This window comes from Epinephelus lanceolatus, chromosome 19 (assembly GCF_041903045.1).
Source record: "Epinephelus lanceolatus isolate andai-2023 chromosome 19, ASM4190304v1, whole genome shotgun sequence".
NCBI lineage: Eukaryota > Metazoa > Chordata > Actinopteri > Perciformes > Serranidae > Epinephelus > Epinephelus lanceolatus.
The window spans coordinates 36033771-36057232 of NC_135752.1; the positions used below are offsets into that span (position 1 = coordinate 36033771).

At 39.1% G+C, this 23462-nt stretch overlaps 1 protein-coding gene across 2 annotated transcripts; it reads left to right on the top strand.

Annotated features, from left to right (window-relative positions):
- The first annotated feature begins 808 nt into the window (after positions 1–808).
- On the top strand, positions 809–18898 carry LOC117269480 (arrestin domain-containing protein 3). Of its 2 annotated transcripts, none has more exons than XM_033646498.2 (8): positions 809–1427; positions 8467–8548; positions 11212–11359; positions 13214–13316; positions 13431–13687; positions 15155–15308; positions 15390–15544; positions 17688–18898. In XM_033646498.2, exons 1-8 carry the CDS (start codon positions 1148–1150, stop codon positions 17763–17765), a joined length of 1257 nt encoding a protein of 418 aa, XP_033502389.1. In that variant the 5' UTR covers positions 809–1147; the 3' UTR covers positions 17766–18898. The 2 variants fall into 2 exon arrangements, with proteins under 2 accessions (XP_033502389.1, XP_078018330.1); XM_078162204.1 differs by having other exon boundaries at positions 1409–1427; positions 8438–8548.
- The last annotated feature ends 4564 nt before the right edge of the window (positions 18899–23462 follow it).

The following is a 23462-nucleotide window of genomic DNA, read 5'->3' on the forward strand; positions in this document are numbered from 1 at the left end:
TACTGCAAGGAGACACAATACAACCACAAGGAGACACAAACGCCCACAAGGAGACACAAACCAGCCACAAGCAGACATAAAATGACCACAAGGAGACAAAATACGACCACAAGGAGACAAAACACGACCACGAGGAGACACAAAACGACCACAAGGACACAAAAAAGGACCACAAGGAGATGCAAACGCCCGCAAAGAGACACAAACCAACCACAAGGAGACACAAAATGACCGCAAGGAGACACAAAACGACCACAAGGAGACAAAATATGACCACAAGGAGACACAAAACAACCGCAAGGAGAAACACAATGACCGCAAGGAGACACAAAACGACCACAAGGAGACAAAATACGACCAAAAGGAGACAAAATACGACCACAAGGAGACAAAATACAACCACAAGGAGACAAAATACAACCACGCGGAGACACAAAATACAACCACAAGGAAAAACAAAACGACCACGAGGAGACACGAAATAACCACAAGGATCCATACAGTATTTATAAGTGTGATGGAGTAGAGCTATAAAGTAGGATAAAATGAAAATACTCGGGTAAAGTTCAAGTACTTGAGTACATGTACTTTATTGTATAACAGCACTGGCACCAAATTAGATTCAGGGATCTTATTTGGAAATTATTTTTAATCTCTCTGGGTTTCTGGAGAACTGCGAGAACATGTGGAGACATATCCTGTGTGTGCGTCATATTGTATGTATGAGTATTTGTTAGATCTACTACAGGCTGTACTGCAGCGAGTGTGTGTGTGTGTGTGTGTGTGTGTGTGTGTGTGTGTGTGTGTATGTGTGAGGCAGGCCGGCCGGTCTGTGCGCACATGCTCAGTGAGGTTATTTTTGCGCACAGAGGCTTTAAGAGCAGAGCGGCTGGAGGCAGACGGCAGCAGAGAGACCGGAGAGACGCGAGAGAGACACGGGGATGAGAGCGGGGAGCTGAAGCGGCCCCATCAGCTGTGTGCGCGTCTCAGCCGACACATGAACCATCACCGACGCAGCCGCGGAGCCGGCTCGGTGCTGTGCGCCCGGAGCTAGGCGCGTGTGTCTGCGCCATACGGCTCGACGCACAACTTCTCCTCCATAGACTCTTTATTTTTATATTTCCTTTTTTTTTACTCATCTGTCATCATGGTACTCGGCAAAGTGAGGGCCCTGGCGATCTACTTTGACAGTTTGAATGAGAACAACCTGCCGGCGTTCTCCGGCGGAGACCTGGTGTCAGGCAGGGTGGTGGTGGAGGTCACCGGGGATGTGCGCGTAAAGAGCCTGGACATAACCGCCAGAGGAGTCGCCAAGGTCCGGTGGACCGAGTCGAGGAACGCCGGAGCCAACACGGCTTACACTCAGAACTACACCGAGGAGGTGGAATACTTGCACCATTACGACACGTTGATAGGAGAAGAGAGAGGTAAGCAGTCACAACATCTTACTGTCATGTGCAAACTTTCTGACACCAGCGGCTGTTTGTGCCAAAAAAACACGAAACTTTATTAATACAGAGTCAAAACACAAAGCTCCAAAACATCCCTGTGTGACAGTGGTGCTGATGCAACAGCTGATGCGACCCACCGCTCCTCTGTCCTCACTCCAAACCAACACCATTACTGTTAAACGAATCAATAAATCAAACACTTTAACATGCACAGATGATGCTGTTTTACTGATTGAATGTGTAATGAGAGGCAGCTGTGCGCAGTGACAGCCTGACATCTCAGTCTGCTGCAGGAAAAAGTTGCAGCTCATGTATGAAACACGCGTAAAAACGCAGAAATCGACGCCAAAATCAAAATCAAACGACGGTTTTGTTGATGTTTTGCGACACATTTAGTCAAAGTGAAGCGGAATCAACATTTTTACTGATGACATCCTGAAGCGAGCTCGATCAGCCAACTCCCTTTGTTAGAAGCGGTTCAAACCTGTTCAGAAACTGCCAGAGAGGAGGGAGGAGGGAGGAGGGAGGGAGGACCCGACTGACTCTGTGAGTGTGTGTGTGTGTGTGTGTGTATTTAAGTGTGTGCGTGTGTGTGTGTGTGTGTGTGTGTGTGTGTGGAAACATCTCAGCTGCTGGCTAAACCTCCTCCCAGCACTTAATACACCTGTGTTGTTCTGTTTAACTTGTAAAACATGATGCAAATGAGGACAGTTGGATGGAAATGCAGAGCTCTGTTACACCACTGTAATGCTCCCAGTCGAACCAGTATGTGGGTCAGACTGTCACCAGCCTGGACTTCAACTCTGAACTGTGCATATGTGAAATTATTTGACGGATTAGAGACTGAGAGACACGTTTGGACGTCATGAAGAAGAACATGGAGGACCAATGACGTGTTTCTGAGGACTTTGTTTCTGTATCAGTCTGACCGTACATCCTGTCAGTGTTTTGTTTATTCAAGGATGGATGGATGTCGGGGTCAAAGGTCAAGAAGTGGTGAACTAATGGTGTCAGTGTTGCTTCAATTTCAGGGGTGAATTTGTTAAATATGACCTAATGAAAAGATGTTGCTGATCACAGTCGCCATAAATAAAATGTTGGTGTTTTACGTTTCTGCAAACCACAATTATGTTACATTTGCAGACCACTGTTTGAAACTGACAAACAACAAAACCAGTTGTTTTTTAGCTGCTTTTCATCCACCACACATTTGTGTTTTGTTGTGACCTCTCACTGTTTTTCCAGCAGGGATTGTGCCCCAAAATCCTGATATTTTAAACCCTAACATGACCTCGTCCTAACCATAACCAAGTGTTCTTTGTGCCTACCCCTAACCACACATTAACTACAGTGTTATTGAAATGTAAAGTTTCAACATATCCGCTACATTAAAATGTGCAAATGTGTCCATGGTTTGCAGGAACCTACAATGCTAACGTTTATCCTGCGACTGGGTTGTACCCATGTTGTGGCTGTACCCGGGGCTTTTGATTGTATCACATGATCTTCCTCAGCAGATGCAGTTTGGCAAAGTTGTCATGAAATAGGTTTATCAGTATCAGTGTAAATGTCGGCCAATTTTTTAACAAGGTTTTAACATAAATAAAAATAATATTAATGGTGTTTTTTAATTTATATATCACTTCTCAAAACAGATGTTACAGGTGCTACAGCCTCAGAATGACAGAAGGATGCAATAAGAGACACAAAACAACTACAAAAATGGGCAAAACGACCACAAGAAGACACAAAACGACCAAAAAAGACTCAAAATTACAACAATAAGATACAAAAATCACCTAAAAGAGACAAAAACAACTTCAAAAAGACACAAAACATCCACAAGGAGACTTGAAACGACCACAAAACAGCAACCAATAAGACACAGAATTATCTCAGAGACACAATGTGAACACAAGGAGAAACAAAATGTCCAAAGAAAAACACAAAAATGACCTAAAAGTGACCCAAACAACTACTAAAACATACAAAACAGCCACAAAGACACATTAAAGGACCAAAAAAGACTCCGCAGTAAGACACAAAATGACACCAGATGACCACAACAGACACACACAAAAACCCCAAAAAAGACACATAACAACCAAAAAAGATACAAAAGTATCTCCAAGAGACACAATACAAACACAAGGAGAAACAAATCGACCAAAATAGACACGCTATAACCCGAGGAGACACAAAATGATGACAAAATGACACCAAATGACCAAAAAAGACACAAAAAAACCCTAAAAGACACAAAATAACACCAAACGGCCAAAAAGACACACAAAAAAACAACAAAAAAGACACAACATGACACCAAATGGCCAAAAAAGACACACAAAACCCCCCGAAAAGACACAACACCAATTGACCAAAAAAGACATACAAAAACCCCTGAAAGACATAACATGACACCAATTGACCAAAAAAGACACACAAAAAAACAACAAAAGACACAAAATGACACCAAATGACCAAAAAAGACACCCCCCCCCCCAAAAAAGACACAACATGACACCAATTGACCAAAAAAGACATACAAAAAAAAACAAAAGACACCAAATGACCAAAAAAGACACACAACCCCGCCCCCCAAAAAAAGACACAACATGACACCAATTGACCAAAAAAGACATACAAAAAAAACAAAAGACACAAAATGACACCAAATGACCAAAAAAGACCCCCCCCCCCCCAAAAAAAGACACAACGTGACACCAATTCACCAAAAAAGACACACAAAAACCCCAAAAGACACAAAATGACACCAAATGGCCAAAAAAGACTAAACTATAATTACGAAAGAAGACACAAAATGATCTCAAAGAGACACGAAACAACTGCAAACAGCCACAAAATTACCTTAAAGAGACAAAAAATAATCTCAGAAAGACACAAAATTACAGCAAAACAACATAAAATGACCTAAAAGACACTCAAACAACTACTAAAAACACAAAACTACCACAAAGAGACACAAAATGACCAAATAAAGATGGATAATAAGTACAAAGAGACACAAATTCTGTCTGTGTTTTGCTGCTGTGTTGGAGAGGTGGTGGGCTCTTTTGCATATCTGTTCCCAGGGGCCCACTGCCTCATAACCCGCCCATGTGTTTATCTTTGTCAAAATTATAGGAAAACTAAGAGTTTGTTTACGTTATCAAATTTTTTAGAGACTCCAAATGTCAGTGTCCATATTGACCTCAGAGAGTCCGTGAGGTTCAGGCTGCAGACGTCACATTGAGACAGCTAATGATTATCTTCATCATTTGGTCCATGTAACATACTTTCTCTGTATCTTTATTGAATTGTCTGTTGTTTTTTCCCCCAAGTGGTTTAGTTGGTTAACCACACCTGCCATGGTACAGCTTGTCATCATTTTGGTGTGTATTTGTACAAATGTAGGTGTGGTTTCAACTTTTGAAACATTTTGACCTGACAAAGATCCAGACTGACGAAATGTTTTGATTTGACTTTTGTGGCACGGAGTTAAACATGCAGGCGTGTCTTTTTGTTTTTGGTTTGTTGGTTTTTTTTTTGTTCGTTTTTTTCATAAAGTGCTGGTCACAATTCCCCAAAGCCCAAAGTGACGTCTCCAGATATCATGTTTGTCCAAAACACAAAGATAATTCAGTTTAATATCTCAGGAGACAAAGACGGTCTCACTTGGGAAGCGAGGGAAAAAACAACTTCAGTGTTTGATTTATGGGCAAAAATAGTTGTTTAAAAGCTGCGATGAAAGGTTTATTCTAAGACGTGGGAGTTATTTTAACTTTTGAGCCAATAAATTTTAACATCCATCCCAAAATTTCATGACAACTGAACTTAATCTGCTGAGAAAGATGATGAAATGTGATGGCAAGCTTCAGATCAGCTCCGAATGCATCGTGTGGGTTGAATGTTTTTATTTCTATAAGCTGTTTCCAACTTTAAGAGTGAACTTTATGCTTTGAATTTGTACATAAAGGATGAAAACATGATGAGAAATGTTCTTTGCTGTATGTATTTTGTGTTTCTGTGTTTAAACGTGACGACGGTGAGAGAATAAAATCATCCAAGTGTCAAACACGTTCCTTCTTCTGTCATCATTTGCAGAGTCTTTGCGTGAGAGTTCCTCATCTACCTGTTAGTTCACTGTTAGATCAGGACACCCTTCCTCCCCCCCTCCGCCCTCTTCCTCTCACGCAACACACCACATGGCTGTACTAATGTGGGCAGGGGCCTGTCGAGGCTGCACCAATCGGAGCGCGGTCTGTAATTCATGTCACGCTCTCCTCCAATGGCGAGCCGAGGTGTAATGCATGCGTTGGAGTTTCCAGCTGAAGGAAGCTGCTCAGTCTGGTTCATACCGGTCTGCTCCTGCTCTGCTCTGTGAGTGTGTGTGTGCGAGTGTGAGTGTGTGTGTGTCACCGGCGCGCGCGCACACACACACACACACACACACACACACACACACACGCATACAAGCTGTTTATGACAGCTCTGAGGCCAAACATACAGACAGACAGAGAGTAGAGATGCAGGCTGAGTGCTGAGGTGGCAGGAAGCTGAAGTTCAGCAGGTTGAGTGGAGACATTTATACTGAATCTTAAATACAAACAATAACAGCAGAAATGAGGAAGTGGACGGAGGTCATGTTCTTTCTCCCACTGGGTGTGTTGTTGCTTCACCAGCTCTTCACTACTGACAGTTCTGCACCAGCACTCCATTTATACTGACATACAGCAGTGAAAATACATGAACGTGTCTGATTTTTTACACGACATACAGACCTTTATTGTGATTATATTTCTGTCTGATGATTGTGAACAGTCATTGGCTCTGTCAGGCTGGAGACATTTTTATGGTAATGTGACCGACCATCATATTTAAGACCCATCAAGTCTGAATTTAAGACAATTTAAGACTTTCTACTCTGCTACATCTCAGAGGGAAATGTACTTTTTACTACATTTATTTGACTTTAGTTACGTCACAGATACACATCAACAATACAGAATAGAATCAATACATAAAATATGATGTATTAATATAGATCAAGCTAAATGAGGTCCATCTTTACCAGCTGCAACATTAAAGGCCCAGTGTGCAAGGTTAATGGGGATTTAGTGGAGTCTAGTGGTGATTGTAACCAGCTGGAACTTCTCTCAGTTAGAATTCAGTTTTTCAACAGAGAAATCAAACAGCTCGCATACTGCAGGGCTCCAATGTTCAGTCGAAATTTATTCAGGTTCAACGTTTCAAGCGTCAGGCTCTTCATCAGACTTTTTTAAGACAAAGGGTGCCGCCATCTTAAATACACACACGACGTGGTCACGTGATGCAATGATACGTTACAGGCCCAAAGAAAAAAAGAGGAAAAACCATGACCTCCTGTCAGAGATGTCCGACATAGTATAGATACCACATAGAAAAATCAACGTGCAAAAAAATGGACATGCGAAAAAAGTTTTTACCAGGAGCCGAATTATCCTCAGAGGTCTCCTCTTCTCCATAACAAACATACCAGGTGATTTAAACCGGTAAAAACACTGAATAAAGCAGTTTCATGCTTAAAATCAGTGTTTCTCCTATGCAGTTTGGTATGTCGGAGACTGGCAGCTAGTCCAGCACCTGCTAACATGTGCTCACCTTTTTCCTCTGATAAATTAAGACTCTGAAGTTAAGGAAGTTTTTACCAGGAGCCGAATTATCCACAGAGGTCTCCTCTTCTCCAAAATAAACAGACCAGCTGATTTCAACTGGTGAAAACACTGAAAAAAGCAGTTTCATGTTATAAATCCGTGTTTTTCTAATGCAGTTTGGTATGTCGGAGACAGGTGTTCAGTCTAACATCTTTATTCTTTCATAAGTTAAGATCCAGGAGTTCAGCAGAGGTCTCTTCCTCTCCAAAACAAACAGACCAGGTCTCTCATTTATCATCATCGCGTACACACAAAACGAGACCTGAAGGAGGCGTACGCAACTTTTCCACGCAAAAGCCGTGATCTATAAAAACAGACTTGATGGGACAAACTTTGACCCATGCCGACCACCATTTTGGAGACAGGAAATTGGCGACACAGATGGTGAGGTAGAGGCCCGAATGTAGAAATTGTCGAATATTTATTGGTGCACGCCATTTTTGGCTTTTGTCCGTACATATATTTGTAGTATATATGTTTGTCCTTTCTGGGCTACTGTAGAAACATGGCAGTGAAACATGGTGATCTCCATAAATGAGGACCTGCTCCCTATGTAGATATAAACTGCTTAACTAAGGTATTGAGAACGCTATGATACTTATTTTCAGGTGATTATACACTAAAGAAAACATACTTAGTATATTATATTCCATGTCTGCCAATATACCCCCCTAAATCCTACACACTGGACCTTTAAGTGTATTTTGACACAATACTTTTGTACTTAAGTAAAGTTTTGACTTGACTAGAATATTTCTACACTGTGGTATTTCTACTATAACTCAAGTAAAAGATCTGAAATGTTTACGAGTGACTTTTGGATTCAAACAACTTTTTTGATGTCTCCCTTTGTGAAATACAATCATGTTGGTGTAGCACCTGTAGATGAACTTTGCTCAAATAAAACACCTTTTAGAATTAGGGAAAGATGTCCAAAATGTTTCTCAGAATCCAAGATCATGTCTTAATATTGTGTGTTTTGTCCAACCAACAAACCAAAACCCAAACTTTACAGTTGACTTTGATATAAAACTTACAAAAGCAGGAAGTCTTCATGCTTGAAGGAATGAAAACAGCTTTTCTTAGGAGCATATCTGCATGAAAAAGGAGTCGTTTCAGCTCTCGTCTTGTGATTTCCTTCTCTCCTGTGTGCTCACTGTACTTTTTATTCTCCTCTTACATGCCTCTAACAGTTGAAAGTAAATGCTCTGAGGTGAAGTGATAAGTGGAGTGTGTGTTGTGTGATAAGGCTGCGTGACATTATGTGTTAACAGTGTGTGTGTTTGTCTGCAGGATTTGGAAACGTGTTCTTTGTGTTTCAGATGAGGACTGTCCAGAGGAGGGACTGACTGTTCTGCACGCAGGCTTGCACGAGTTCGCCTTCAGCTTCAACCTGCCTCAGATGTGAGTAGTGCTGCGTTTACTCAAGTACAACTTTGAGGTACTTAAGTACTTCCATTTTATGCTCCTTTACACTTCTACATCACTACATCTCAGATGGAAGTGCTGTATTTTTCCTAGCTTTTTCAAACTTTTATGATAAAAACCATGAGATAAACTTAAAATACATAAAATACAACAAATCAGATTAAACCAGTGGTTCCCAACTTTTCTGACTTGTGACCTCTGACAGTGAACCAGTGTTTCCATTCTAAACACAGCAATTTTCTCTAAATAACTATTTTCATACACCTTTTTATATGCGTTTTTTCAATTTTCATATTAAAAACCTAAGAGGAAACACCAGAAATTTACAGAACGCCAAAATATCTCAACATGTTTTAATGTCTTGGCTGTGAAATTAAAGTGTAAAGGTTGTTATATAAGTAAAATAGTTAATAAAAACTTGAGATGTGTGTGGAGCGATGACGAGACTGTAACCTTTCATACATAAATGTATGAAACAAACAGTAATGTCAGATCTCCATCATTTTTTCATCGACATGGTTTTCCATTGTTTGAGCTTCGATTGGAGTTTTTAAACAACCTCTTCTTCTGTGGTGGTTTAAAGCTACATCTTTTATGAAAATAACATTTCCTCATATTTGCTGAAACTCTATATCCAGACAGCACGACATGAGACAGAACAAAATAAAGTTTCTCCGCCTCTTTGTATTGCTTCTAATGGTATTTGCTAGAATGTATCGCCACTGTTGGGAATAGGGTTGGGTACCGAAACTCAGTACTTTTTGTACTTGGTACCGATTCATGTCTGTACTAGCGAGTACTGATTCACTTAAAATGAATCGTTCCCAATCCGGTACCTGAGGTGGAGGCGGAGTGAGAGTGTGTGACTCGCACCTCAGACTCAGCACTTCACGCCAGTCGACAGAGACAGTACTCGCTGCAATATTTGCGACGCAACGTGCAATGCAGGCGGGGGAAACACTTCCAATTTAAGGAATTGTATTTATTTCTATTTAAATCTTTTTATTGAATTTTCAAAATAAATGCACATGCAGACAAAAGTTAACTTGCAGCACTGTTCCTAAATGTTCTCAATAAAATGTTGAAACTGAGAAGTTTAGACTTTAAAAAGTACCAAAATAAGGTACCGTTTGGTACCGGTACCGAATTCCAGATACCGGTACCGGTACCGTCTCGGTTCAATTATGAACCGTACCCAACCCTAGTTGAGAAACAACCAATCAGAGCCAAGGAGTCCGTAAACACAGCTGTCAATCACATCAATCACTGACCAAATACGAATCAAGATTCTGTTCCTGCGTTGCCTATTTTTCCCTGAAGTGTTTTCAGAAAGATATTTTCGTGTACTGTTTAGCTGTAAAATGAGAAAGTTTTGCATGCGATGTTACATGTTCTAAGCAACAAATGTACTTATTTTTAACCAAACCTACCTAACTACATCCTTTTGTTGCCTAAACTGTGGGAAGCCAACCTAAAACCAGAATGTTTACCTACGTTCTAAGTTAATTTGAAATAGACTGTTTGCATTTAACGAGCAGAAGCTTTACATTTCCTGTAAAAAGGGACACTTACTTGGAGAAGACACAGTGCATGTGTAAAGTGGCATGCTGTCCCTGAACATCCAAAACTGATGTTAGTGGGGAACCTAGAGAGTCATACGATAGTTTGACATGTAGGGCCACTGACCAAGCATTATTTCATGAGTTGGGGGTGAGCATGTGTTGGAGGAGGAAGAGGAACATGTTTTTACAGATGACCCGTCTCATTTGCTTCTGTGTGAATATACAGTGAGAGTTTAAGCAAATATCACAAGTTGTATTTATAGAAATTACTAAGGGGCTGTACACATGCTGTGTCTTTAACCGCCTGGAAAACGCCAGGTCAGACGCTGGGTGCTACTTCTGTGCCGGCTTTGCTAAGCATCGTATCGGAACCTATGTACCTGAGCTGAACTTCTTCCAGGAGCTTTTTATAAGTGTGCAGGGCTGTTTTCCATGTAAAACTCTGACAGCTCTGCACTAACATGATCAACTTCTCCTCCACATTTATCACAGACTGATATTTATGAAAGAAGGGAAATATATCTGTCGGCTGTGAATGGTTTATCTCCATCAACCAAAGAGCTCATATTCACACAACAGGTGTCGATGGAAACATGGATTAATTTACATTCTCTTTTGCAGATTTTCTAGAAATTTGGTTACATTTTGCTCTAGATTTGAGCAGAAACTTGAATATTTCACAAAAAAAAATCAAATATTATAAAAGTTCAGAAACTAAAAACAGATTTCACTTCCATTAATCTTGTGATGACCCCTCAGATTTATCTGGTGATCTTTTGGAGAGGCCCGACCCCTAGGTTAGGAACCACCGGACTAAACTAGCTAACTGAATATTAAGTAGTTCAGGCTAGCTCCACCTGGAGCAAAATGCTGCTCTAACACTGATGCTTCAGTAATCAGATATCAGTCACAGGAGAGACTTTGCTGCACCAAGAGTACTTTTTATGCTTGACTCGAAATTTACACTGTTGTAAGGATCCAAGTACTTCCTCCACCACTGCACACGTACCTACAGTACACACCCAGATGAACGCAGTAACACTAATAATACTCTGTTTCGTCCCTCTGGTCTGTCAGGGCTCTGGCCACTTCCTTCGAGGGGAAGCACGGCAGTGTGAGGTACTGGGTGAAAGCTGAACTGCACCGTCCGTGGCTGCTGCCGGTCAAAGTGAAGAAAGAGTTCATTGTGTTTGAGCACATCGACATCAACACGCCGCTGCTGCTGGTACGACACACTGCACACGCTCCCTTTGCTTTAAAGGAGTAGTTCCACATTTTGGGAATCACGTCTGTTCACTTTGTGGCGGACAGTTAGATGAGAAGCTGCATATAAACATTTTATTAATGTTGTATGTGTACATGTGCACATGATAGTTCTGTCTATCCCAGCTTTATTGTACCTGTTTATAGCTGCGATGTCTAAATCTGTGTCAGTACATTGAGTGCAATGGGAGTCAAATTCCTTGAACGTGTATATGGATACGTGACCTATAAACCTGACCGAGATTCATCTTCTGATAGAGATCACTCTCATGTCATCAGCAGCTGGTTAGCTTAGCTTAGGAAAAGCCTGGCTATAGGCCTCTAGGCTATTACAAGGAAAATTAAAGATTTTTTTTAAAAAAAAGGGAAAAAGACATTAAAAGACATACAAATTCAAGACTCTTGCACAAACTTGTGTTACAAAAGATACAATAAAAGTGTAATGCAAGTCACAAGTAAGTCTCAAGCCTTTGTACTCAAGTCCCAAGTCCTAAACTTTGAGTTTGGAGTCCCAAACAAGTCAGAACGTGCTCTTCTAAAAATGTTGTCATTGTAAAAACAGAGTTAATATATATATATAAATAAATAATATAAATATAAATCATGAATACTTTTTCAAATGTTAATGAATTTGTTGAAATAAGTTTATTTAAAAGTTCCTTGGCTGTTAAGCTAACATTAGCTAAGCATTCGCTGGCTAATTACTGTTCTTTGTGCAACTTCAAGTGACAAACAAAGTTGGAAGTTGTTGCATCTCCGTCTGTAACTTTCAACCCGCACGTTTTGTGTACTGTCAATATAGTTTTTTGTTGATGATATTTGTTAAAATGTTCCTTAGCTGTTAAGCAAACGTTAGCTAGGCATTAGCTTGCTAGCTATATGACTTACTGTTCTTTGTGCAACTTCAAGTTTCAAACAAAAGTGAAAGTTGTTGCATTTCCGTCTGTAATTTTCAACCTCCACATTTTTTATACTGTAAATAGTTTTTTGTTGATGTTTGTTAAAAAGTTCCATAGCTGTTAAGCTAACATTAGCTACACATTAGCTCACTAACTAAATTAATATTAGCCCTGATTTACTGTTCTTTGTGCGACTCCAAATGTCAAACAAAATTGGAAGTTGTTGCGTCTTTGTATTTTTCAACCCACACGTTTTGTATCCTGCAAATAGTTTTTTGTTGACCATGTTTGGAAAAGTTCCTTAGCTATTAGGCACGTTAGCTAAGCATTAGCTTGCTAACTATGTTAATGTGAGCCTCGACTTTATGTTCTTTGTGCAACTTCAGATGTCAAACAAAGTTGGAAGTTGTTGCGTCTGTAATTTTCAACCCGCATATTTTATGTACAGCAAATAGTTTTTTTGTTGACGGCCACGTAGTTTTTAATGTGAACTAAATTATCTTTGGTGCCATTTTTTTCCACGTAGTGCTCAGTAACGTAACGTTATTTCTTCATGGTTCTCTCCTGCAACCTGAATGGATGCTGTCGGACTGGTTCAAACGAAGTGAATTGTGGCGAGCTGTTGTTATCGCTTTCCCATCTTTATGCTAAGCTACGCTAACTGTCTGTAGCTTTATATTAAGCGCACAAACATGAGGGTAAATGCAGGACTTTTACTTGTAACAGAGTAATTTTATACTGTTGTAATGCTACTTTTACCTAAATAAAACATCTGAGTACCTCTACTGTGCCTGGTATCAGTCCTCCCCTCTAACTGTCGGCGTTAAAGTGAACGTGTTTCCCAAAATGTCGGATGATTCCGTTAAGAGCAGGTGTGATGTTGTCGGAGTGTTAACACAGATGATTGTGTGCTTCAGGCCCCTCAGGCTGGTACAAAGGAGAAAACTCTGTGCTGCTGGTTCTGTGCTTCAGGCCCGATCTCCCTCAGTGCCAAGATCGAGCGAAAGGGCTACACACCAGGTGAGACATCCCTCCTCCTAACTCTAACTCTTCTTCTTCCTCCTCTTTACTCCTTTCACTCACTTCCCTTCTCTCTCAGTCCGACAGACTGATCTCTTCTCCCTTCTCTCCAAGGCGAGTCGATCCAAATCTTCGCCGAGGTGGAGAACTGTTCGTCCCGGGTCGTGGTGCCCAAAGCCGCTCTGTACCAGACCCAGACCTTCTTTGCTAAGGGCAAGGGCAAACAGATCCAGCAGCTGGTGTCCAATTTGAGAGGAGACCCTCTGCCGCAGGGGAAGAGCCAGAGCTGGGAGGGCAAACTGCTCAAGATCCCCCCGGTGTCCCCGTCCATCCTGGACTGTCCCATCATCAGAGTGGAGTACGCCCTCGTGGTGAGTGGGAATGCTGATACACTGAAAACCAGAAGTACTCAGATCCTTAAGTTAAATAGAAATAGGAATATCATCATGTAAAATACTCAAGTAAAAAGTCCTTCATTCAAAAACATATTTGAATGCAGAAGTCACACCATCAACACGTACTTTAAAGTATCAAAGTAAAAGTACTCACTGTCCAAAATGTCCTTTCTCGGTGAAATTATGGAGCCTCATGTTTAACAATTCATACTTAAAACCCATTAATCTATAATCTAGATTTATAGGATTTTTTTTTAATAATAATGACACATTAAAAACTAATAGCTGTCTGATGAAAACTAATAATAATTTGAATACAAATAACCGTGGGCAGAGCTGTGGGGGTGGGGAAAAACTACATAAACAATTTAATAGCATACAAACACACTAGTAACGCACTAAAACTACTAATAACCTGCACGTAACGCAAGAAAAGCTCCTGAAAACATAATAATAACGTAATAATAACACACTATAACACATATATCTACTAATAAACACACTAAAACAACTAACAATCTGCAAGTAACATACTGAAATCATAATGATAAAATAGTAAATAGTAAAACACAATAAAACTACTTAAACATTTTAATAACGTACAAAAACACAATAACACGTTAAAAATACTAATAAACACTGAAACTTCTAATAACCTTCAAGTAACACAAGTAAAACTATTGAAAACATAATATCATAATAATAACACACTATAACACAATAAATCTACTAATAAATACTCTAAAACTCCAAATTACCTGCAAGTAACACAAGAAAAACTACTACAAACATAATAATAACACACTATATAACAATAAAACTACTAATAGACACACTTAAACTACTAATAACCTGCAAGTAACACACGAAAAACTACCTAAAATTAATAATGACATAACAAAAAGACACCTTAATAGAACAATAGAATATACCATAAACACAATAAAACTACTTTTAACCTGCAAATAACACAAGAAAAACTACTGAAAACATAATAATAATGTAATAATAAACAATTTAATACAATAAATCTACAATAAATCCCACTAAAACTACTAATAACCTGCAAGTAACACAAGAAAATACAAACACACTAATAACGCAATAAAAATTTGAGTTACTGTCATACTAATAATTGCAGCGTAACTCAATAAACCTTTTTTAATGACCTTCTAACAACCCAGGGGGATGATGTATAGTTAGAGATGGTTGAGGAAGGAGCTTGTTTTGATATGAGAGCAGGAAGTTGTTGTGAGAGTACAAGGTGTTCTGATGTCTCCTGAAGGTGTCTCAGGTTGTAAATGTTCTATAGGTCATGTGTGTATAAAAATACTGTGCCAGCTCAGGGGCTGACATGAACCTGAAGAACTGGCTCAGGATTAAAACGCTCCTCTTCCTTATCCCTTAATAATGTTTTCCCAAACACTCCCTGTCTGCCTGCAGGTGTATGTGGACGTTCCCGGTGGATTGAACTTGTCTCTGTCGTTGCCGTTGGTGATTGGGACCATACCTCTGCATGCCTGCGCCACCCGCACCTCCAGCATCAGCAGCAACTGCAGCACTTTGAGCTGGCTGGGCCTGTCGGAGCAACCTGAGGGTGAGTACAGTAAACACAGACACACGCTCTACGTGTTGGCACAGTGCTCAGGACTCTCTGACGCGCGTTTGTTTATTGCAGCTCCTCCGAGTTACAGCGATCTGGCAATATCAGAGTCTCACAGGCGGGATTGTCTGCATGGCTGTGATAGATCTGATGGGGAGGGAGAGGACCAGGGATCTCTGCTGACGTACATCACAGAGTTCAGATATCTGCCCCCGCCACTCTACTCTGAGGTACACCTTGTACGCACACACGCACACACACACACAAAAAAAAAACACTGTGAACTGTGCAAAATGTCCTGAGAACATGCAGTGAAAAAGTACACAAGAAATCCAGTTAGGATGCAGTAAAAAAAAAGTGTACAAATTTTGCAGTAGTATATTAAACATCTAGTTAAATTTAGAAAAAGATTATACAAAATCCAAGAGTCCAATACAAGAGTACAGAAAATATCCAGTAAGGATGCACTAAAAAAGTATACAAAATATCCAGTTAAATGCATGAAAATTGTATATAAAAAAGAACACCAAATATCCAGTAAAGATGCATTAAAAAAGTATACAAAATATGCAGTAGGAATGCAGTAAAAGTAAACAAAGAACCACTTAAACTGTAGTAAGAGTATGCAAAATAACTAGTTAGGATGCAGTAAGAGCACTCAAAACAATTGACTTAAAATGCAGTGAAAGTTTATGAAACATCCAGTTAGAATGCAGTGAAAAAGTGTAGAAAATATGCAATAAGAGTGCCCTAAATATCCAGTTAGGATGCATCAAGAGTATAGAGAATATTCAGTAAGGATGCAGTGAAACTGTACAAAAATTTCACTTAAGATGCAGTTAAGAGTAAACAAAATACATTTTAAGAGTATGCAAAAATATTGGGGCGTCGGTGGCTTAGTGGATAGAGCAGGCGCCCCATGTACAAGGCTGTTGCCGCAGCGGCCCAGGTTCAACTCCAGCCTGTGGCCCTTTGCTGCATGTCATTACCCCTCTCTCTCTCTCTCCCCCATCATGCTTAACTGTCCTGTCTATAAAGGCAAAAATGCCCCAAAAAATATCTTAAAAAAAAGAGTATGCAAAATATCCAATTAAATGCATGAAAATTGTATAGAAAAAAGTACACCAAATAGCCAGTTAAGAGTCAATAAAAAAAGTATACAAAATATGCAGTAAGAGTATAAAGATATCTAGTTAAGATGCGGTAAAAGTACACTAAATATCCAGTAAAGATTCATTGAGAGTATACAGAATATCCAGTTAGGACGCAGTAAAAAAGTACACAAAAGATTAACTTAAGATGTAGTAAGAGTTTACAAAATATCCAGTTACAATGCAGTAAAAAAAGTATACAAAATACATTGTAAGAGAATAAAAAATATTCGGTTAAATGCAGGAAGAGAGTATCAAAATATCCATTAAAGAAGCATTAAAAGTATAAAAACTATCTTGTTAAGATGCAGTAAGAGTAGGCAAAATATCCAGTAAGGACGCAGTAAAAAGTATACAAAATTTGCACTAACAGTATACAAAATACATAGTAAGATCACACTAAATATCCAGTCAAGATGCAATTAAAAAGGTACACAAATTTTGCTGTAAACGTGTAGACACAATATCCAGGGTGCAGTAAGTGTACGCAGAAAATCTACTTGAGATCTACTACTTTACAAGCTATCCAGACAGGACGCAGTGAAAAATGGATCCAAAATTTGCAGTAAGAGTATACAAAATAATTTCTGAGAAGCATTACGAGTACACAAAATATCCAGTAAAGATGCAGTGAAAAATGTATACGAAATATGCAGTAAGAGTACACACAGTAACTGTTAAGATGTGGTAAAAAGACCCAGCTAAGCTAAGCAGCTGCAGGCTCATATTTACTGCACAGACATGAGAGTGGCATCAACCTGAACATCTGCCTGTAAGAAAGCTGATAAGAGTCGTTCCCTAAGTGTTGAACTCTGCCTTTAAACCTCTGACTCACACTGCTGAGGGAAGACATGCTTGAGTTGGACTTAGTCTTTAGTCAGTCATAAATCTTAAAAATTATAAAAGGTTTTAATTATGGATTTAAGAGGATTCAAGTATTGGTTTGCTACTGGATTTGAATTTAATAAAATGCACTCCATCCATTTTCTAACCTGTAATAAAACATGATAACATGCCCTGCTGTGGAGAAAAACTAGAATACCTTATAATCTATAAAACTGTCTGCACGCTGGTGCCCCACTGCATACAACTGGTGCCCATCATTTCATGCCCCTGCCCCTCAGACAGCCTGAGTGCACCACTGTGATGTAGTCTGAGCGTGTGTTTATATTTACCACTCTATCAGCAGCCTGTAAATATGCCTCTGCCCCCCCCCCCTCAGGTGGACCCTTACCCAGACCCCGTGGAGGTGTGCGGTGCCGCTGACGTCAGAAGGCCCGACACGTGTCCGTCCCGCTGAGGAGAGCTCGTGAGCTCAGAGGGCTTCTGCACAAACACGACACCATCACCCTCAGCTCCAGGCCCGTGCTGCCAGCTTCTCACCAGATTATATATCACCATAAATAAGGCTAAACCCTCCCTGACCTGGGGGAGTCAGCTGAGAGAGTATTCGGTGACCATTGACATATGGACCAGGTAGTTGGAGCCATGCTGGATCCTCCATATCCTGTGCTCAACGTGAGGCAAAAAAGAGTTCTCTGACAGACACCACTGTTTGACTGTGACGAGGCAGAAAACAGAGCTCGCTGGCGGTGGTCAGAGGATGCCTCCTCCTGCCTCACAGTGAATTTTGCACATACCGTGATTACTGTTTTTCTATCAGTGGTTTTATATACTGCAGATCGCCGCGGGCCTATATGCTACAATAGATTCTGTCCACAGATGTTAACAATATCGTATTCTTTAATCTAACGGGCACATTTAAAGCAGGATGAAAGCTATTATTCAGTTAAAGGATAGTCTGAGCTTCGGGGGCCTGCGGGTGTCACTGTCACTAACCAGACTTCAGGTGGAAAATGTCATATTCTGTGAAACAGAGTCGACAGAAAAAAAATAATGTTCTGATGATTGATTACGTGTCACGTAAACGACCACCTCGAGCACTTAAAGTTAAGCTCAAATTGTGTGTGAATGTGTGTGTGAGAGAGAGAAAGAGGTGTGTGTGTGTTGGTTTAAATGACCAGGTGTGAACCCAGACAGGGTCAAGCGAAAAAGCACAACTCCGACCAACCAAGATAAAGTACCACAAGTCGCCTGTCGGTTTCTGCTCTGAACTAAAAGCTTCTCTTGCTGTAGATTTTTTTCCAACATGGATGTTAAGAAGCTTTGTGCTCGCGCAAAAGAATGGCAAAGCGTAAAAGATAAAATGTTTACAGATGAATATATCAAATTGAGAATGTTGTTCAAACATGACTTCTTCCACCTAAAACTTCAAAGTGCAATATATTTTTGTATTTGTGATTTTTTTGCACTAGTTTTTCATATACTCTGTTGCTGTTTATTCCATTTCTGTGCATTATATATTATTGTCATGATCTTATTGCTGTCATGATCAACTTTTGATAAAATAAAGTTTATTTTATAAAATAACAACATGTCTACAGTGTTAATGAATGAACACGCCGGGTATCCTTAGTGTGTGTCTCTGTGAAACTCCAACAAGCCGCTGATGGCTCAGTAAATACAAACACATGTTGAGCAGACAACAGAACCTTACTTAACCCCTCTCCACACAGTGACACACGTCACCACAAATTGCGCCTCTTGCTGGAGTCATAACTCAGTCAAGTCTGAACACTGAGACATGATCCTCTTGTTTTTAGATTCAGTGTGACTTGCACTTTTCAAGGACACCATTATCTCAGTTGTCGGCTATGAATAAACATCATAGGAAAAAGGCCCTCCTTATAACTGCAGAACCTCCCTTAGAAACATGGTGCTTTTAAGTTTTCCTCAGTATCAAAGTAATCCAGTGATAGCTGTCTGTGTGTCCATGGATACACTGCAAACAGGAGCTGCCAACAGATCATTCGGCATACTTTAAATGGTGACAGTTTGCAAACACAGGCTTAAAAGTCCCAGCTTGTCACTTTAAAGCAGCACTCAGACAAGTTAGTATTCTGCTTCCATAAAGCTGAAGAACTGAAGAGAGAGACTGAACACGATTCAAGCGTTCAAAGGTTCATTTGTCACAAATAAATCATGGAAAAAAGATGCTCCTTTGTAACTGCAGAACTTCCCTGAGAAACATCACGTTTTTAACTTTACATCAGTCTCTAAGTAAACCAGTGATACTCGTGTATACGTCCATCTTTACACTGTAAACAGGAACTGCTGATAGCTAATTCGGCATACTTTAAATGGTGACAGTTTGCAAATACAGGCTTAAAAGTCCCTGTCTATCACTTTAAAGCAGCACTCCAATGATTTGATATTGTACTTCTACAAAGCTGAATAACTGAAGAAACAGTTTCAACAAGATTCAAGGGTTTAAAGAATCGTTTGTCACAAATAAACATCCAGAAATATGCTTAAAAATCATGGAAAAAAGATGCTCCTTATAACTGCAGAACCTCCTTAAGAAACATCACGTTTTTAAGATTTCTTCAGTATCAGAGTACTCCAGTGACAGCTGTCTGCACATCCATGGGAACACTGTAAACAGGAGCTGCTAATAGATAATTCGGCATAGTTTTTTTTTTCTCATGGTTTATTTATTGAAGGTTTTCTTCATATACATAGGAGAAGGCAATTGAGGGATAAGTGTTCAAAGTGATGGTTAAACAGTTCACTGAGTACAACGTAATAGTTCCCTCACCCATAACATAACATCGTCTACTACTCCCACCTTAAGACATGGAGATAGTTACAGGCAAAATATTATATGACCTTCCAGTAAACAGATAATACAACAATCAGACATTCAAAAACAAAACAAAACAAAAAAAAAAGAAGAAAATTAAAAAAAAATAAATAAATAAATAATTTAAAAAAAGGTGGTGGTGGGGGGGTCTCACATAATTAAGTCAAGGCAGCAGAAGTTGTAAGTCAAGGCTTTGCACATATAGAAGGAAGGGTTGCCATATTTCATTAAATTTAGATATGGAACCTCTCATTAAATAACGAATCTTTTCCAATTTTGAAAACATTAATTCATCCTTTATCCACAGTGAATGCGAGGGTGGGTGTTGTGATTTACAGTGTCTCAAAATTAGACGTCTAGCGATCAAACAGAGAAAAGCAACAAAATCAGATTTGGCTTTTGATAATGTAATGGAGTCTGATAATACACCAAACAGAGCTATGAGTGGACGTGGCTCCACTGATTTTTTGTGATATATCTGAAAGAGTAGAGAACATAGAGACCCAGTATGTATGTAGGGATGGACACGTCCAAAACATATGAACAAGTGTGCCACAATCCTGTCGACATCTATCACACAATGGGTCGATGTTGGAATAAATACGAGACAGTCGGGACTTTGTCCAATATACACGATGTAGAAACTTGCATTGAATGACCCCGTGTCTGGCACATACAGAGGATGAGTGTACACGTAGGAGGATAGACTCCCATGAGTCTGCCAGATCTACATTCAGATCTTGGGACCAGAGAGTTAAAAGTGTTTGGTCAGATGGAGAGCAAAGAGAGAGAGCTGTATCATAAAGAGTGGAGATTAAACCCTTCATTAACATAGGAGCCTTAAGGAGTTTATCAGCATGTGTATGTGATGGAGTGTGAGGGAAGTCTTGATACATTTTTCTGTAGAAGTCTCTTACTTGAAGGTATCTGAACAAATGAGAATTTGGGAGGTGAAATTTCTCAGCCAACTGCTAAAAAGAAGCAAAGACACCTTCAACAAACAAGTTTCTCACTGTACGTATGCCATTCTTAAACCACAGATCAAAAGCTTTATCCTGCATTGAGGGAAGAAACATAGGGTTTTTACAGAGTGGCATACATAGTGGTGGTGTCCGAGCTCCAACGCGCCTACAGAACTGGCTCCATATATGTAGGTGTAAAGGTCCCTGCCTGTTACTTTAAAGCAATTTCTTCAACAACTTAGTGTTGCACTTCCATGAAGCTGAAGAACTGATGAGACAGGTTCAACAAAATTGGAGGGTTTAAAGAATTAATTGTCACAAATAAACGCCCATAAATCAGCCTAGAAATCATGAAAAACCACACTCATTATAACTGCAGAACCTCCCTGAGAATCCTCATGTTTTTATGTTTCCCTCAGTATAAACGCAATCCAGTGATAGTTGTCAGTACATCCATGGGTACAGTGCAAACAGGAGCTGCTAGTAGATCATTCGGCATACTTTTAATGGTGCCACTTTGCTAACATGTGAACAAATATAGGCCCCAAATTAAACGGGGCTCAAGTTGTGTCCCATAGCATGACCCACTGAATTCACTGCAACATTATACTTCCTGGTCACTGAGTCAGACTTTGTAAATCCCTGCGCTGCACAGTCTGCAGTGTGATTTGATGCAGCAGCTGCTCCTTTATCCTCTACATGCAGCCGCCTGGAGTTTCTGCTGCACATACAACAAACCAGATGTGAGACAGAGCTCACGTGAGCTGCTGACCTAATTCCCCAAATATCACAGAAGGGAAAACAACAAAATTGAGCTTTATGAGTAATGCTGTTTCATAACTTAGAGTATACAGGGAAACAGCTTTCAGTGAAGATGTGAGCAGATGTTTTCCTCTCCAGTTAAATTCATGCAGACGTCATGCATCATATGGACATAATAAAACAGCCACATGTGTCTTTGTGTGTTTATAGATTAAACAGGGATCGTTAGGGAACACCTCAGCATCACTCGGTGGAACAGACCTGTAGCTGACACCAGCAGTGAAGCCTATGGTGAAATATAAGTCACTCTCATTTTGTGAGGTGTAATTAACATTAGCCTACCCCCAGGGGCCTTGTTCCAGCTTTACACCTTTAATCTTGTGTTCTTAAAAATAGAGACATGTGACACGAAATAAAGTCGTGTCAGTGTAAAACACAAGAACAGCAACCAAAACATCACATACATGACATGAGGTGCAGAGGTGGAATACAACTGTACTCAAGTCCTGTACTTAAGTACAAATTTTAGGTACTTCTACTCCACTACATTTCAGAAACGTTGTACTTTTTGCTGCACTACATTTCTCTGACACCTTCAGTGACTTAATAGATTAAGAGTTTTGCATACAAAAATGTACAAATACATCTGGAATGTTAAGATTTGCTGCTCTTCTCTTTTATAATTTGGATTGATTTGATTTTTTCTGCATTAATAGTCTGCTTTTTCTTTTAATATCTTAACTTTATTTTCCTGATCAAACTTACCTACTTTTACTTAAATAACAATTTAAATTAAGCTGCAATAACTATTAATGTGTGGTTTTTATTTAATGTTTTCATTTTAAGATTCCCCCTGGCTCTGATTAGGTTTTATCTCTATCAATTACTTATTTGTTTGTAAATAATTCTATTGTCAATAAAGATTTGGGGAAAAAAATCCACTTAATAATTTCAACTGGGAACCAAGGAATATATAAGTTTTATTTATTTTTTTAATTTAATTTTATTTAGATTTTAGTTTCTTGCTGGGAACCAAGGAACTATAATCTATATATTTATTTATAAAGGTTGTATTATTTATCTATTGATGATTTCTTTATTTATATATGATTCTATTCTCAATAAAGATTTGGAGAAAAAAAAAATCCACTTCATATTTTCAGCTGGGAACCAAGGAAGCTACACAAGATTTTATTTTATTTTATTTTATTTTGTTTTGTTTTATGTATTTTAGTTTTTACTTTCTTCTCTGGCAACCAGCTATTTTATTTTAATTTTCTATTTAATTTAATTTTTTAATTTTTTAATTTTTAATTTTTTTAAATTTTATTTCATTTTTTTTTAATTTTATTCTATTTATTTTATTTCATTTAATTGTATTTTATTTTTGTTTTATGCATTTTAGTTTTTACTTTCTTCTCTGGCAACCAAGGAACTTTGTATTTTATTTTATTTTTTTATTTTATTTTTTTAATTTAATTTAATTTAATTTAATTTAATTTAATTTAATTTAATTTTATTTTATTTATTTATTTTATTTCATTTCATTCGTTTCTTCACTGGGAACCAA